Source organism: Myotis daubentonii, chromosome 3 (assembly GCF_963259705.1).
Source record: "Myotis daubentonii chromosome 3, mMyoDau2.1, whole genome shotgun sequence".
In the NCBI taxonomy this organism is placed as follows: domain Eukaryota; kingdom Metazoa; phylum Chordata; class Mammalia; order Chiroptera; family Vespertilionidae; genus Myotis; species Myotis daubentonii.
Window position 1 is genome coordinate 206,500,180 of NC_081842.1, and position 15,923 is coordinate 206,516,102.

General features: G+C 40.4%; 1 protein-coding gene across 1 annotated transcript in view; it reads right to left on the bottom strand.

Annotated features, from left to right (window-relative positions):
* ZBTB40 (zinc finger and BTB domain containing 40) overlaps positions 1-15,923 on the bottom strand; it is a 69,750-nt gene that overhangs the window by 25,881 nt on the left and 27,946 nt on the right. Inside the window, exons 3-4 of the mRNA XM_059690898.1 lie at positions 4,338-5,094; positions 3,751-3,884 (exon numbers count right to left, since the gene is read on the bottom strand). Coding sequence (XP_059546881.1) covers positions 3,751-3,884; positions 4,338-5,019 — 816 coding nt within the window. The 5' untranslated portion in view covers positions 5,020-5,094. The remainder of the gene's footprint in view (positions 1-3,750; positions 3,885-4,337; positions 5,095-15,923) is intronic.

A 15,923-nucleotide genomic window follows, 5' to 3' on the forward strand; every position in this document is an offset into this window, starting at 1 on the left:
CCTCCTGGTTCATAGGTCGACACTCACCCACTGAGCCACGCCAGCCAGTCCAAGGATTAAACACTGATGTCTTACAGTTTGGTGGCTTCTGTGTACATTCCCCCCAAATCACACGAGGCAGATTTCTTTGCTTTTAGGACATCCTATAAGGATAGGATCTAGTCTTAGGTTTGTTTTCCTAGCAACCAGCTCAATGTCTGACACATACCAGTTGCTCAGTAAATATTTGCTGAATCAAGAGGAAAGCAAAGAGTAACCCTTGGGAAAAATGGATATTCAGTGACCCCTCAAAAGTTTAAGAAATGTCAGCAGAGACACTGTGACATCTGCCATCAGACACTAAGAATTCTGTGAGCCATTAATTTTCCAGCAGAGCTTCTCCAATGTGGTTGAGAGATACCAAACAGCATCCCACAGGGAAGTTGTTAAAGAGGGAGGTGTCCAAGTTCTACCACAACCTAGGAATCAGCCTCCCTGGAAATGTGGTCTGGAGGTGTACATTTTAACAAGCCCTCAGTGATTTTTAGGTACACTGAACTGTTGTAGAGGTGGCGGCCTTGTATGAGACACTACACCTGCAGACCAGGAAGCTACTTCCAAGATGGGAATGGCACCTATTTGAAAACATGACTTGCAAATTATTCCTAAAGTGACAGCAAACCATCTTGTGTGGAGTAAATGACCGTGGAACTAGGATATGAAAAGGCATGAGGTGAAGTTGGTGTATTATGAATGCGGCACAGTAAATAAAACAGTGTGTACAAAATATTAGCCATTATGTTCACAATATATAAAATGTATCTAATTAAACAATTATGAATCTATTTTGTGCCCTAGAAATGTTTTGGGGGAAAGATGGTAAAAATGTCATTGGAGCTAAGATGAAAATGTTTTGTTTTGGAAAAAGAAAAAAAAAGGCATGCGGTGAAAAGGGGGTTTTAAGATCAACTATGTCTAAAAAGGCTGTGTTAATGTATAACAAACAACAGTTACACCTACTGAGTCCTTTTATGTGCCTGCCATTTTAGTATGACTTTCATATAAATAACCTTAATTTCACCAAGATTCTGAGATATAGGTGGTAACATTCCCATTTTACCAATTAGAAAATAAAGGCTTAGTCAGTGGTTCTCAACCTGTGGGTCGCAGCCCCTTTGGGGGTCGAACGACCCTTTAACAGGGGTCACCTAAGACCATCGGAAAACACATATAATTACATATTGTTTTTGTGATGAATCACTATGCTTTAATTATGTTCAATTTGTAACAATGAAATTGGGGGTCACCACAACATGAGGAACTGTATTAAAGGCCCGCGGCATTAGGAAGGTTGAGAACCACTGGCTTAGATGAAGTTGCTCAAGGTCACAGGCTAGCAGCGCTGGATGAACTGCATATCCATACAATGGACACTGCTCAGCAGTAAAAAGGAATGAACATGCAACCTCAAAATAAGTATGCTGAGTGAAAGAAGCCAGACCAAAGGAATTCAGACTATATGACTCCATTTCTAGAGTATTCTAGAAAATGCAAATTAACTACAGTGGCAGAAAGCAGATCAGTGCTACCTGGTCATGGGCGAGTGGAAGGAGGAGGAGGGAGGGGGTACCAAGGGAACTAAAACTTTTAGAAGTGGCAGGCTCTTCACTATCTTGATTGTACAGTGATGGTTTCAGGTTTCAAGACTTGTCAAACCGCACACTTTAACTAGTATGTGCAGTTTACTATATGTTAATCATACATCAATAAAGCTGTCTAAAAGCAAGTAAAAAGAGAGAGAAGTGCAGGGCCTAAGAAAGCAGTACCTCCCTAACGCTCTATTTTACTTAATTTAATCTTATGTTCCTGAAGTATCTTTTTCCCTTTTCTTTCTGCAGCAGGAAGATTTATTACAGAATATAACAGAATCAATTTTAAATACAACCACCAAATGGTGTGTAGAGCTCTTACTCTAACCTCTAAAACGGAGGAAGTAATAACATAAGCCTATAACGATCGCCAGCAGTGATTCGGTGTTCTTCCAAAGTACCAGTAATGCTATTGCCATCAAAAGATTAGGACAAGAATTGGAGGGGAAAATATTAAATGAGTCCATATCTGTAAATATTTTTGAGCACCTTTTATGTGCCAGATACTTTTAGGCACCAGTGAGAGGGAAAAAATGCATTAAGACACAATTCAAGGAAGTATAGAGGTATCATTAATAATTTCAGTATTCCTGACTAAAGGATGATGTTGCTCTCTGCATCCAAACTTAAGAGAGGAAGCCTTAAGAGAAAAAGCAAAGAGGTATGACTATAGCTAGCTATCAAAGTAAGAAACTAGTGATAAAATGATGCATTAAACAGTTAAGAGAACATCCAAGTGCAAAAACATAAAACCATAATGTCCTTCAGCATAACTGGTTCAAAGTATACCCAGGTTTTATAACTTGAACCTTCCCTAAGAGAGTCCTCAGGGTTAGCCCAGTCTTATAAATAGTTTATCTGTTAAGAAAATAATTTAGAGCCAACTGTTGATTAACCATGGTTAAAATAAGTACTTGACCTTGACTTTGTGTGTGTTTTTTTTAAATTTACTATGCATCAGGGATACATTTAAATATTAGAAGGCATTTATTTATTGGATTAATAGTAACTAACAAAAACCAAATGCCTACAGCAGCATGGGAGACCTCACAACACTGCCCACCAATCGGATGAGGAAGCCTGGGGGACAGTGCCCTCTCCTCTGCCAGCACCTCTGGGAAGGGAGGGCTGGGGAAAGGAGAAGCAAGGGGAGTTCCAAAGTGGCCCTGGGATCAATCCTGCAAGGTTGTGAGGAATTGGGTTGTGAGGGATCCTGTCGGTGGGGGTGTGTCTCACTGAGAATTGAAGAAAAAAAAGGTCAGCTAAGAAACAGAGCCTGATTACCATTTGGCAGCTTTTTGTCAGTTAATTCCTGAACATTTCTACATACACTAGAGGCCTGATGCACGAAATTCATGCAAGAGTAGGCCTTCCATTCCCCGGCTGCCAGCACCGGCTTCCCTCTGGCACTGGGGACCTGGTCTTCCCTTGCAGCCCCGCAGCCCCAGCTTCGTCTGGAAGGTCGTCTGGTCTAATTACGCTTTTATTATTATAGATAGATGATATACACACAGCACTTTTACTCTTTGGGAGGCAGTATTAACTCAACATGTATGAGAACAGCTCAAAGTTAGAATGCTTAGTTTGAATTCTTGCTCAGTCTCACAAGCTCTGTGACTTGGCCAAGTTACAGCATCTCCTTAAGATAGTTTCCTCATCCATAAAACAAGGCTAAAAAATACCATAGTATCCACCTTGATGATTTTTGTGAGGATTAAATGAGATAACACATGCTCCAAACATAGCATACTAGATGTTCAATAAAAGTCCACCATTCTTGTTTGGACAGCTGAAAATGGCCATTGTAGTCCTAAACATTGGATACAATTTACCAGGTAAGTTTATATTACATCCTTTTTGTACCGGAGGGAATGTTATAATCACTTAAGAATCAAAATTAGTTATAAGGTGGAATTCACCTGTTAATCAAAATACAATTTTGTTTTGAAAGTATCTTGCCTAATACTTTTGCAACACTGCCCTTTAGGGAATAAATGTAAAAAAAATAGTTTGAAAAAATTGAAACTCTGGGGGATTGTGCATTTTCACATTTCTGTCCTAAGTTAGAAGCGGATCTGGTACCCTGAGAACACGAAACTAGCAAGTAAGACTCAGTACCTACCTCCTTCTGTATACCTTTAATTTCTGAACATTCCTCTAGTTTTTTTAAAACATCCTGGGTAACCAAGAGTGCGTCAGAGAAGATACTTTCATTTTCTAGAAGAAAATTCATCTGGGAGTGTTTTGTCTCATACTCTGAATGTAAAACAAAATAAAAAAATCAGTGATTCATTACTTGAAATGATTTTTAAAAGTTTAAGCTGAGAAGCTTCAGGTCACAGACTGCATTTGTGAGTAATGCAGCACACCAGTTATGAGCAATAAATAGAAAACTGTGTCTCTAACATCTTCCTTCTTTGTGCCATCCTCATCCTGGTTAAAGTAATGGGAAGTATAAAAAATGGTGCACTGTTATTTCAATATTGCTTTTCTGCTCTGTAGTTCAGCTTCAGATTTTCAACACTCACAAACACAGATACTTTTACAAGAAGAATGCCCTGGTAGGAGTAATGTATTGATTTTTATATCCTATCTAACAGTGGTCTTTGGTAAATTTATCAATGAAACAAAAAAATTCATAAAGGTCATTGAATCCAGTAACTGACGACAGGAGGATAGATTACAAAACAACTATTACACGTGCATTACCTGGTTCTGTGCTGGCCTCCTTTGCCTCACTGAAGGCTTGGACAGGGGAGGAAGGACAGACTTCTGCAGTGAGAGGAGTCTCCACTGGCGCGTCTGCGTCCCCCTGAAGCTCCTGGGCAGGGGAAGGACCCACACTCATCTCTTGTGCAACCGTAGGGACAGCTTCCTGTGTCTCGGCCTTCACCGGGGTGGAGCCCTCCCGGGGAGGAGGAGGCTCTCCCGCACCCTCTGAAGAAAGGATTTCTACTTCAGGCTTCTCCGACTCTTTCCTGAATGACTCCAAGGGTGGCATGGAGACATCCCTCACCACCTGACCCTGAACAGAGCAGTTTACAAGGCTACTCAGAAGATTTTTACAACTAACAGCCACGTCAAACATCTGGAGGCTGTCGGCTAAAGAGATGATTTTGGAGAAGTTGTGCTTGCCCACAGGTAGTTTGCCAGTGTACATCATCTCTAACAAGAGGGCGAACTCCTCGGGGCTCACCACGGATGCATCGATGGAGATGGTGTCTGTGTTGTCCAGCAGGGTTTTGAAGAGGAGGCTGGCAGCGGCCAGGACAAGTTTGTGGGCCTTGAAGTAAATGGTCCCAATGGAAATGGTGCAGTCACAGAACTGCTGCTCCTTGCACAGTGTGTAGAGCTGCTGGAGCAGCTGCCGGCCGTAGTTGGGGAGCTCCATCGGATCGGCTCTGCCGCGAGGCCGTCTCTTCCTCTCTTCTTCCAGAACCTGCTTTGTGAGGATCAGCACTAGATCCTAGAGAAACCCCAAAAGGCCATGTTAATACTTCACAACACACAGGGAAGTGCCTTGAATGAAATATTAAAACAAAACCAATAAAAAGGCAATTCATTCATTCATTCATTAACAAATGTTGCTTAATATGAAGGGGCACTGAGCCAGGTATACAAAATTAATAGTGCTGATAACTGTCATGTGTTTAACTGCATGAACAGGACTATACTTAGTGCTTCACCTGCATGATCTTATTTAAGCCTCACAACAACTCTACGGGAAAGATACTACATCCTCCCCATTTTCAGAGGAGACTGAAATGCAAGGGGCTGAGAGAACCAGCCAAAGGGAAAGCAGCCATTAAATGGCATGCCCATATCTCACTGCTTTCAAAGCTGTATGTGTTCCTGCTATCCATGAGTTCTCAGCCAACTGAAGGAGACAAATATATAGACAGTTATAACACAATGTCCTGACAGTTACCCCACCTACTGGCAACATTGCACACAAGTCACCACTGCCTCCCTCTAACTAGTAAGTGCATTTCTACTTGCCCCTGCTCTCTGGTTCTCCTAGCACCTCACTAGCCTTCTCAGTTTCCTCTGGTCAGATGTCCTCTGTATCACTTTGACCTCTCAAGTTGGAGTGCTTCAGGACTCAGCCATCTCACCTCCTCTCTTCTCTCTCATCTGATTCCTTAAGTGTGAAATCTCTAAATGCAGACAGCTTTCAGATTTGTATTTCCATCTCAGACCTCTCCTCAGAACTCCCAGTGCCCACCTTCAACTAGGCATGCAAATCTCCAACTGGAGGCCTGACAGGTTTCTTCAACTTACACCTAAAACTCTCCTGCCATCTTCCCCACTTCACAGCAATTCTGTTCTTCTGGTTGTTCAGGCTAAAAACCTTTGTTTCCCTGTTTCTTTTCATACTCCCTATCCAATCCTTTATAAATCCTGTTGGCTCCACCTTCAAAATATATCCAAAATCCAATCACTTACCACCACCTCCACTGGCTGTACTCTGGTCAGTCCAAGCCACCAACACCTTTTATCTGGATGATTGCAACAGTGTCCTAGCTTGTCTCTGCCCCTTCCTAGCATTCCCCCTACTCTACCCTACTTTTAACCCAGTAGTTAGATTGATCTTCTTAGCACAAAGCTGTCATCTTGTCATCTGTTTGCAAAAAGCCTCCATAATTTGGAGTCTCTCAGTAAAAGCCAAAAGCCTACAATCCCTTCATGATTCGGCTGTCATTGGCTCTCCAGCGTCATCTACACTCTCCCCTCACCATTCTGCTCTAAGCACACTGCCTTCCTTGCTGATCCCGGAATACACTGGGCATGCTCCTCCTCAAGGTTTCTTCACATCCGCGCATGGCTCCCTCTCTCCCTTCCACCAGGTCTCTGCTCAAAGGCTATATTATTAGTGAGGCCTTCTCTGATCGTGTTCTTTAAATAGCAACCTCCTCTCCAACCCCTGAACATCCCAGCCCTCCTACTCTATTTTTCACCATAGAATTTATCACTTAGTGACATACTGTATTTTAACTGTTTATTATGTAAACTCCATTATGGAAGGACCTTTATTTTATTTTTTTTATCATTTGCTATATCCTAGTACTTAAAATTCTGCCTAACACAATTATTGTTGGTTAGTTGGTGGAGTGGATAAATGAATGGAAGAAAATGCAAGGATAGAGATTGCACTTAGAAACCCAGTTTGGAGGACAGGGGAGTCCAGGAATTAGAGTAAGGTTTTGAGTAGGAGCTAGCAGCTGACCTGTCAATAAATAAGTAAATACTGATGAGGGGAAAAAAGTGGGGGGAAAAAGGCATCCCTAGCAGGGAAGCCTGCATGAGGCACACAAGTAAGAACACATCAGAGAATGGAGGGAGGAGGACTGGGAGCTGCGGTTATAAGGAGTTCTGTGATAGCGGAAAGGCAGGGACAGGGAGTGTCAGGAGATGAATCTGGAGAGGCAGGCAGGGGTTCTGGTCAGAGAGAGATATAAGCCATGCTTAGGAGCTCGGAATTATCCTACAGGCAATGAGGAGCCACTGACGGGTTTAAAGGGGTTTAAGCAGGAAAGTCACATGGTCAAATACGCATTTTTAAGTAAGACTTGTACAGAATTTGAGGGGAATAATGCTAGAGACAGGCTCTATTATGGCAGGAGCTTAGGGAAAAATCAATGAAGGCTTTGACCAGGGAAAGTAGTAATAGAATAGAGGAGAAGAGACAGCCAAAAATAGTTAGAAAGTGTAACTGTCATGATTTAGGGCCTGAATAGGTGTGACTCCCAGGTTCCTGGTTTGGTTCGGTGATCCAGATAATACAAGAAAAGATAGCTAAGTTTTGGGTTTGAGGATCTGATGACAGCAAAATTGTGTAACCTCACTTACAGAGAGCAAAAAGTCTAGTAAAAATAATAGGATAGAAAGACATATGTCAAAATAACACTGGTTGCCTTTGTTAGCAGAATTATGGATAATGCCCTTTCTACTCCATTATTTTTTTTACATTGAACAATTTACCACTTTACATAGTTAGCTGTTAGTTTATTCATATTCTCTGCACCGAATTTGAGGTTCTATCCTAAGTGGTTTGCTTCTCTACTTATTTTACAGAAAGCAGCTGATAATTCTGAAGGACAAAGAAGTGAGGAGGCTGACATGAGACGTAAAAGAGTTGAAGCTCTTAAGGTATAGACTAGAAATGGTTTTCTTAGAGAAAATTGGAACTTAGGATAGAGAATTGTGTTAAGCCTTTTGTAGTTCAGTCATCGATATTTTCTTGCCTTAATTTTTCTTTCTCTTTTATCCATCAATTTTTGGTTTCTAAAAAATAGTGCTTTTTCACTCTTTATATCACACTTATGGAAAGCAATTTGATGAAACCACACCATTATTTCTTTATTTTCTACATTTGGAACTGGCAGATGGAAGTAAAATACTTCCGTGTTCCAGTTTCTGGTCCAGCTATGTAAGGAGTTTAGAAGTCACCATTTTATCCTGACAGCAAAATAAAAAGCTAAACAAGTTGAAAATCAACAACTCTTAGATCAGCCAGAGAAGTGAGGTCATAGGGCAAACGTGCTGCCCCCAAAACTGAAGAGACAGGCAGATATAGAGAATCACTGCCTCTGAGAGCAGAAACCCACCAACAGACAACCTCCATGGGGACCCATGCAGGATAAACTGATACAGACTTGGGGGAGAAGAATTAGGATTATTTCATTAATGCAGGGCACTTACATATCTGTGAAGCAGTATAGTACAAAGTGGACCTGAACTAGGTATAGATGTATGTATATTGCACACTATAGGGCAACCACTATAAAAAGTTAAAAAAGTATAACATGTTAAGAAAGGAGAGAAAATGGAATCATGTAATACAGTCAACTAAAACCACAAAAAAGGTGGAAAGGTGTGGAAGACAAAAACTGGAAAAGAGGACAAGGGCAACATAGAAAATATTAGCAAATATGGCAGATATCAATTCAACTATATCAATAATCACTTTAAATGTCAATGGTCTAAATATGCTGATTAAAACACAGATTGTCATTATGGATCAAACAGGACCCAAATCTATGCTGTCTACAAGAAACTCATATAAGTATACAGACAGATTTAAAATAAGGAAATAGAGAAAGATATAGCATACTAACACTCATCAAAAGAAAGCAGAAGTAGTTATATTAATTTCAGGTGGACTAGACCTCAAACAAGGAAACTTATTAGGAATAAAACAGGCATAGAAAAAATAGGGACATCGTTGAGTCAACAGCACCATCAATTAACTGGATAGAATGCACATCTATAGACTTGCTTCATCCAACAACAGCAGATTACACATTCTTCTCAAGCTCACATGGAAAAGTCACCAAGATAGACCACATTGTGGGCCATAAAACACACCTTAACTAACTGGACAGAATAGAAGTCATACAATCTCTGCTCTCAGACCAAAATGGAATTAGACTAGAAATTATTAACAGAAAGGTAGCTGAAAAATCCCCAATACTTGGAGACTGAAGTCTACAAGCAAGGTTAAAAAGACTGAACAGAATTATGTATTTACCAATACACAGATACTAAAAACATGGTTATAAATTTGACCAATAAAAGGAGAATGTGAATAGTTAAGGCAGGAAACATTCAAGGGTGATCAAGGGCTACTTAATAAATGTAAGCTGGCAATGTTGAAAGTTGAAATTGTACTGAAAGTAATAGGAAAACTAATTAAAGAACAGACTTTTGGCAAAACTGAGCTGATGTAAATGGACCTTTTCTCCCACAGAGATACTGGATTAAACAAAACAAAAATGCTTTAAAAATATATAGCCAAGCTAAAAAAAAAAATTAAAAAATAAGGAAATTCTCAAACACTTGAAATGAAAGAGACATCAAAATCAAAGCCAAACAGTAAGTGGGAGTGGAGGCCATGGTGGCCCACAGGGGTTTCAAACTCCAACACAGGCCCTGGGCTTGGAGGCGAAAGCACTAATGCTCACAGGGAGGCTGGCAATATAGCTTAGGCAGAAGGTGAGAGAGTTGGAACTGAGACCCTTGCACAAAGAGCCTCAAACACCTATCCCTCCTCGAAATGCTGTTTAAAAAATCTCTGCTCACTGGTTCAGTGAACAGCAATAAAAGTTGCTAGTTAGTGCTGACGAGGATGTGGAGTAAAAGGAACCCTCCTGCACTGCTGGTGGGAATGCAGACTGATGCAGCCACTTGGAAGAAGTATGGAGTTTCCTCAAAAAGTTAAAATGGCCGAAACCAGTTTGGCTCAGTGGATAGAGTGTCGGCCTGCGGACTGAGGGGTCCCGGGTTCGATTCCGGTCAAGGGCATGTACCTGGGTTGCGGGCACATCCCCAGTGGGAGATGTGCAGGAGGCAGCTGATCGATGTTTCTCTCTCATCGATGTTTCTAACTCTCTATCTCTCTCCCTTCCTCTCTGTGAAAAATCAATAAAATATATTAAAAAAAAAAAGTTAAAATGAAACTCCCATTTGACCCAGTAATCCCACTTCTAGGATTATATTCCAAGAAACCAGAAACACCAATCAGAAAGGACATATGCACCCCTATGTTCATAGCAGCACAATTTACCATAGCTAAGATTTGGAAACAGCCTAAGTGCCCATCAGCAGATAAGTGGATTAAAAAACTGTGGTACATCTATACCAGCGGTTCTCAACCTGTGAGTCGCGACCCCTTTGGTGGCCGAACGACCCTTTCACAGGGGTCGCCTAAGACCATCCTGCATATCAGATATTTACATTATGATTCATTACAGTAGCAACATTACAGTTATGAAGTAGCAATGAAAATAATTTTATGGTTGGGTCACAACATGAGGAACTGTATTTAAAGGGCCAGAAGGTTGAGAACCACTGATCTACACAATGGACTACTATGCCGATATAAAAAAGAAGGGACTTTTACCATTTGCAACAGCATGGATGGAACTGGAGAGCATTATGCTAAACGAAATAAGCCAGTCGGAGAAAGATAAATATCACATGATCTCACTCGTATGTGGGATATAATGATCAACATAATTTGATGAACAAGAATAGATTGATCTAGAGAGAAATGGTAGGGGGCGGGGTTAGAGAGCAACTAAAGGACTTGTATGCATGCATATTAGCATAACCAATGGACACAGACACTGGGGCGGTTGGGGCTTGCCCAGGGTGGAAATGGCTTGGAGGGGGTAGGGTTGGGGGGAGGGTCAAGTGGAGAAAAAGGAGACATATGTAAAACTTTAGACAATTAAAAAAAAAGTTGCTTATTATTCAGGCCTTGAGTAGAGGAAACAGCATCCACAAGAAATCTAAAATGTAGGCTTATGCCATAGAGGTATAACATCCAAATGTATACCCTGCATCCTACAGAAATTGTGAGCAGAGAAATTAACATAAAAGCTGGTCTTTGACATGCAGCAGAAAAAAACCCAGAATACTTTCATAACCCTAGGTATAGACTCACACAGGGAAAAAGGAAAATATAGAAAAGAGCTCACTGTTACAAACCATATGAGGAAACATGAATGTGAAAGGTAAATCTATAAAAGCTAACAGTAGAAAATGTCAGAGGGTATCTTTGAAGCAAGGGTAGAAAAACTTTTTAAACTAAAAGCCAAAAAAAAGGGTAGAAGAAAAAAGGGTAAAGGATAAATTTGACTATATTGATATTAAAGGTTTCTGTCAAAGAACACTGTAGACATAAATAAACAAATGGACAAATGGTAGAACTAGGAGATAATATTTGCAAAGTTTAAAGGCAACAAAAAATCAAATCTAGAATATTTAAGACGTTTCCGTAAATCTTAGGGAAAAAATTGAAATCCAAGTGGAGATGGGAAATGGGCAAATTATATAACTACACAAGTCAGAGAAGGAGAAGCTTATTTAATTGATAACAACTATAGTAGCAGTCGTTGTTACAAAGCATCTGACATTTATTTTGATAAATGTTATGTTGAGGCAGATGCTGTAATTATCCCCTTTTACTGATGGGGAGCCTAAGGCCAAAAGAGGTTGAGTAATTTCTCCAAGGTCTCACAGTAACGTGTGGTGGAACATGGATTTGCATCCAGGGCACCACTGGTGGGTTTACAAATTGATACAGCTGTCCCGGAAAAAAATTATGGTAATATTTAGTAAAATTTTCTGTGCATATATCCCCTATGACCCAGTAATTCTAGGTATATAGCCTAGAAAAATTCTCACATAAGGAAACATAGCCAGAAAGATCACTGGGGTATTGTCTGTGGTAGCAGGGACAGGAGAGGCAATTTAGATGTCCATCACTAAAAGAATGTAAGTGTCTATGATGTATACTATGGAATATAGTACATTACAAAGAACCACCAAGTAGTTATTCAGACCAAAACATAGATAGATCTTAAATAACCAGAGTTGAGTAAAAATATAAGAACCAGAATGAGATCTAGAGCATGACACCATTTACATAAGTCAAAAATACACAATCAAAACAATACTATATGGTACATAAAGTGACATATAGCCAAAGACATTTTATCAAATATACATAAGAGTGGGTGCTCTGGGGGGAGGAAAATGGGAGTAGGGGTTAATGAAAACCAAACAAGAGGTGCCTTGCCCAGATTGATATAGGAGGCTCTCTGTATCATCCCAAAATGGCAAAAATAAAAATAAAAAGTCAGATGAAGAAATGAATCACCAAAAAGGAAAGTCAGTAAATGCAGGAAATAACACAAATAGCATTCCCAAGAACTGAAAACCATAAAAATTTCAGAATATTATGGAAAATCTTAAACTTGTTTCATTTTAATAAGCAGGTGGAATAAAGGAAGGCCATATGAAACAAGATAATATGAAAAAAGAATAGGCAAATGTGAAAAAGAACTTTTAGGAATAAAAAATTAAGTCACCAAAATTCATCAATTGGTGAATTAAATAGATTAGATATAATTAAAGAGAAAATTAGTGATTAGGAAGAGAAGTCTGAGAAAATTACTTGGAAGGTGGCAGATTAAAGAAACAGAAATATGAAAGAGAGGCTAAAAGACATGGAAGATAGAATAAGAAGGATGCACATGCATCTAATAGTGTTCCAGATGGAGGCAATGGCAAACATGCGGGAAAAGCAATTTGAAGATACAATTTCTGAGAATTTTCCAGAATTAAAGACAGACATGAGTCTTCAGAATAAAACGTTCAAAATAACACAGGGAAAAAAATTATAAGAAATCCAAGAGAAAAAGATATTACTTATAAGAGAATGACAACTGGACCAATACAGACTTCTCATTAATAAAAACAAATGTCAGAAGAAAATAGAGTAAGTTTTCATATATTATGGAAAATAACAATCAATCAAGTGTCTATACCCAGTTTGATATAACATCATCTTTAGACAAAGATAGAAGACTCACTGACTGTCATTAAAAGAATTACCAAAGGAAGGAAACGGAATCAGAAAGAAGGGATACAATGTGAAAGAAAAACAAAAGCAAGTAGCAAGCAAAGAAACTGTTAAATATATCCAGTAGAAAAGTTAAAATCACAGACTGATAACACCAAATGTTGGTGAGGATGGGAGTGACTAGAACTCTCATACATTGCTGGTGGAGTGTAAAATGGTACAAACATGTGGGAGAACAGTGTGGAGGTTTCTTATAGTAAAAAATGAACTACTGATAAGGCAACAACATGGACAAATTTTTAAAATATTAAGTCAAAGGAAAACACAAAAGAATACATACCACATGACTTAATTTAGAGGTAACAGAAATACAGGCAAAACTGATCTACAGTGATAAAAATCAGATAGTGTTTGTGGAGGTTATTGGGGTAGTGTGGGGAAAGGAACTGAACAGAAAGACACACAAAGGAACTTTCTGGGGGAAATGAAAATGTTCTACATCGTATTTTGGATGGTCATTAAAGTGTAGATTATTTGTCAAAACTGTTAAAATAGAAAACTTAAGCTCATTGGACTGCATGTTAATTATAGCTCAATAAAAAAGAAATTAAGTAATGTGTTGGTACATCTAAAATGCACTGACTGTTTAAAAATGAGCATGGGGGGTGAGAACCAAGATGGCGGCGATATAGGCAGACGTGTCCCAGGTCGTGTCCCGGAGCAAATGGAACGAGCAGCTGAAGCTAGTAACACTCACACCGAATTGGCGAAATTGCTCAGCTGGTGAGAGGGTTTACAGCCGGGAAGAGCAGAACTTCCCTGGTAAGGTAAAAAAAAAAAAACCAGGGATTTGGGCAGGAAAGTTTGCCAGACCTCTGAGCCCAGAGAGTCGGAGGGAGACCGCGTGGCAGACAGCCGCGTCCCTTGGGACAGGCACAGCCCCTGACGGGGGAAAGGAGAACCGCGGGATTCCTGGTGCTGCCAGGGAAATTGAGAGCTGGGTTCTGTGATCACGGAGGACTGAGCCTAAAGGGGGCAGCCTGAAGAGCTGACCTGACCATGCAGTCCCGGTAAGAGAAGAAGCTTACAGAAACCAAGCCTTCCCCGTTTCCGCGGCCGGCATTTGTTTGTTTGTTTTCACTGAATCCTGTTCATGGGACATTTCGGATACAGACACTCACCTGTGCTGAAGAGAGGGAGAGTGTGCTGGGGAGTGGAATCTGGGGAGAGACTGGGGAAAGAGGGGGAGCCGGGAGAGGTGGTAGTGAATTGAGTGCTGAGACACCCCAGAGCCCGGGACTGAGGCATCCACCCGCTCCTGAGAGGGAGTCTCCTCCCCCCAGCCCTCAGGCAAGGAGCACAGCCACACCCAGATTCCACCCTGAACGAGATCAAGGATTAAGATAACCTGATCAGTCCCTGGGAGTTAACAGGGTCTGGCCTATAGGGGGATTTTCAATCCCAGCAACAACATAGCGCCGGTAACTAACTATTACACAGTCAGCTCTGGGCAGTGAACTTCCACTGGACAGAGAGGCCCTATAGCCTCAGAGGCCAACCCCAGAACACTGCCACCCAGAGGCTGACCCACAAACTGACTCTTTGCTAAACACAAAATAAGGCAGTCTGGGAAATAAATGCGGCATGCTTTAAAATAAGGACTGTGGTTGACAACACAGAGGAACAGTATATCGCAGGGAAACTCAACACTCTCCTGAATACCTGGAAGGTCTAAGGCGAGCCACACTGAAGAATAGAAGAAACGAAGGACCTTCACTACTGCAATTTTTTTTTCTTTTTTCACTTTTTAACTAAGAAACCAATTTTTTTTTCATTCTTTTTTTTTCTGTTCTTTTTTTTTTTCTTTTTTTTTTTCTTTCTTTTCTTCTTTTTCCATCACCTGATTTTACCCTTTTAATTACTACCTTCTTATTTTTAACCAGTATTATTACTGCTACCATTTTACCATTTTTTAAAGTGCCATTTTATTTTTTCTTTATTTTATTTTGGGATTAGTGTTCACCATTCTATTTTCATCGTTATATTATTGGTTGTTTCTAGTTTGCATTCATATCCAGGGAGCTGTTGCTGGAATTTGTTGGGATTAATGGCTGTTCTATAGGAGTATTCTCCTCATATAAAAAAGTCTCTTCCCTCTTCCACTTCATTCTCTCTTTTCGCTCTTTTTTTTTTTTTTCTTTTCTTTTCTCGCTTTTATTTTCCCCCTTCCTTTTTCCCAATTTCATTTTTGCACTCCCTTTTTTTGGTCCCTACTTTTCTTTTCCTCTTTCTCTTTTATCTTTTTCTCTTCCTTCTTCCTTATCCCCTAATTCTCTTAATTCAGGTGGTCACCTTTAATTGGGGTTATTAATATCGTGAATATATTTGTGTATAGTGCCTGGTACGTGGTGCCTTCTTGTGTTGTATTTTGTGCCTTTAAATCAACGCAGCAGATCCAAGCAACAGCAACCCCCTGAGCACCTCATCCTCTGCTGAGGAACAGCAGCTGTACGTGAAACCTCGCCCCACCAGCCGGAAGAGCCACCACAGCTGTGAACAGCACCCACCAGAGGAGCTGCTGCCAACTGAAGAGCAGCTGCTACCACAACCGCCCGAAGAGCAACCACAGACCAAGGAGTCACTGCCACCAAGGGAGCAACCACTGAACAACTCAACGTCTAGATATGTCAGTGAGATCAAACATGGGTAGACAAAGAAACCCCCAAAGGAAAGAGAAGGAGGACTCTCCAGAAAAGCAGCTAAGTAATACAGAGGCATGCAACATGACAGATAAAGAATTCAGAATAAGGATCCTAGAGTGCATAAACCGGATGGAGGAAAAAATCGACAACCTCTGCAAGAAGCAAGAAGAAACAGATGAAAAAATCGATAACATATGGAAGAAGCTAGAAGAAACAGATGAA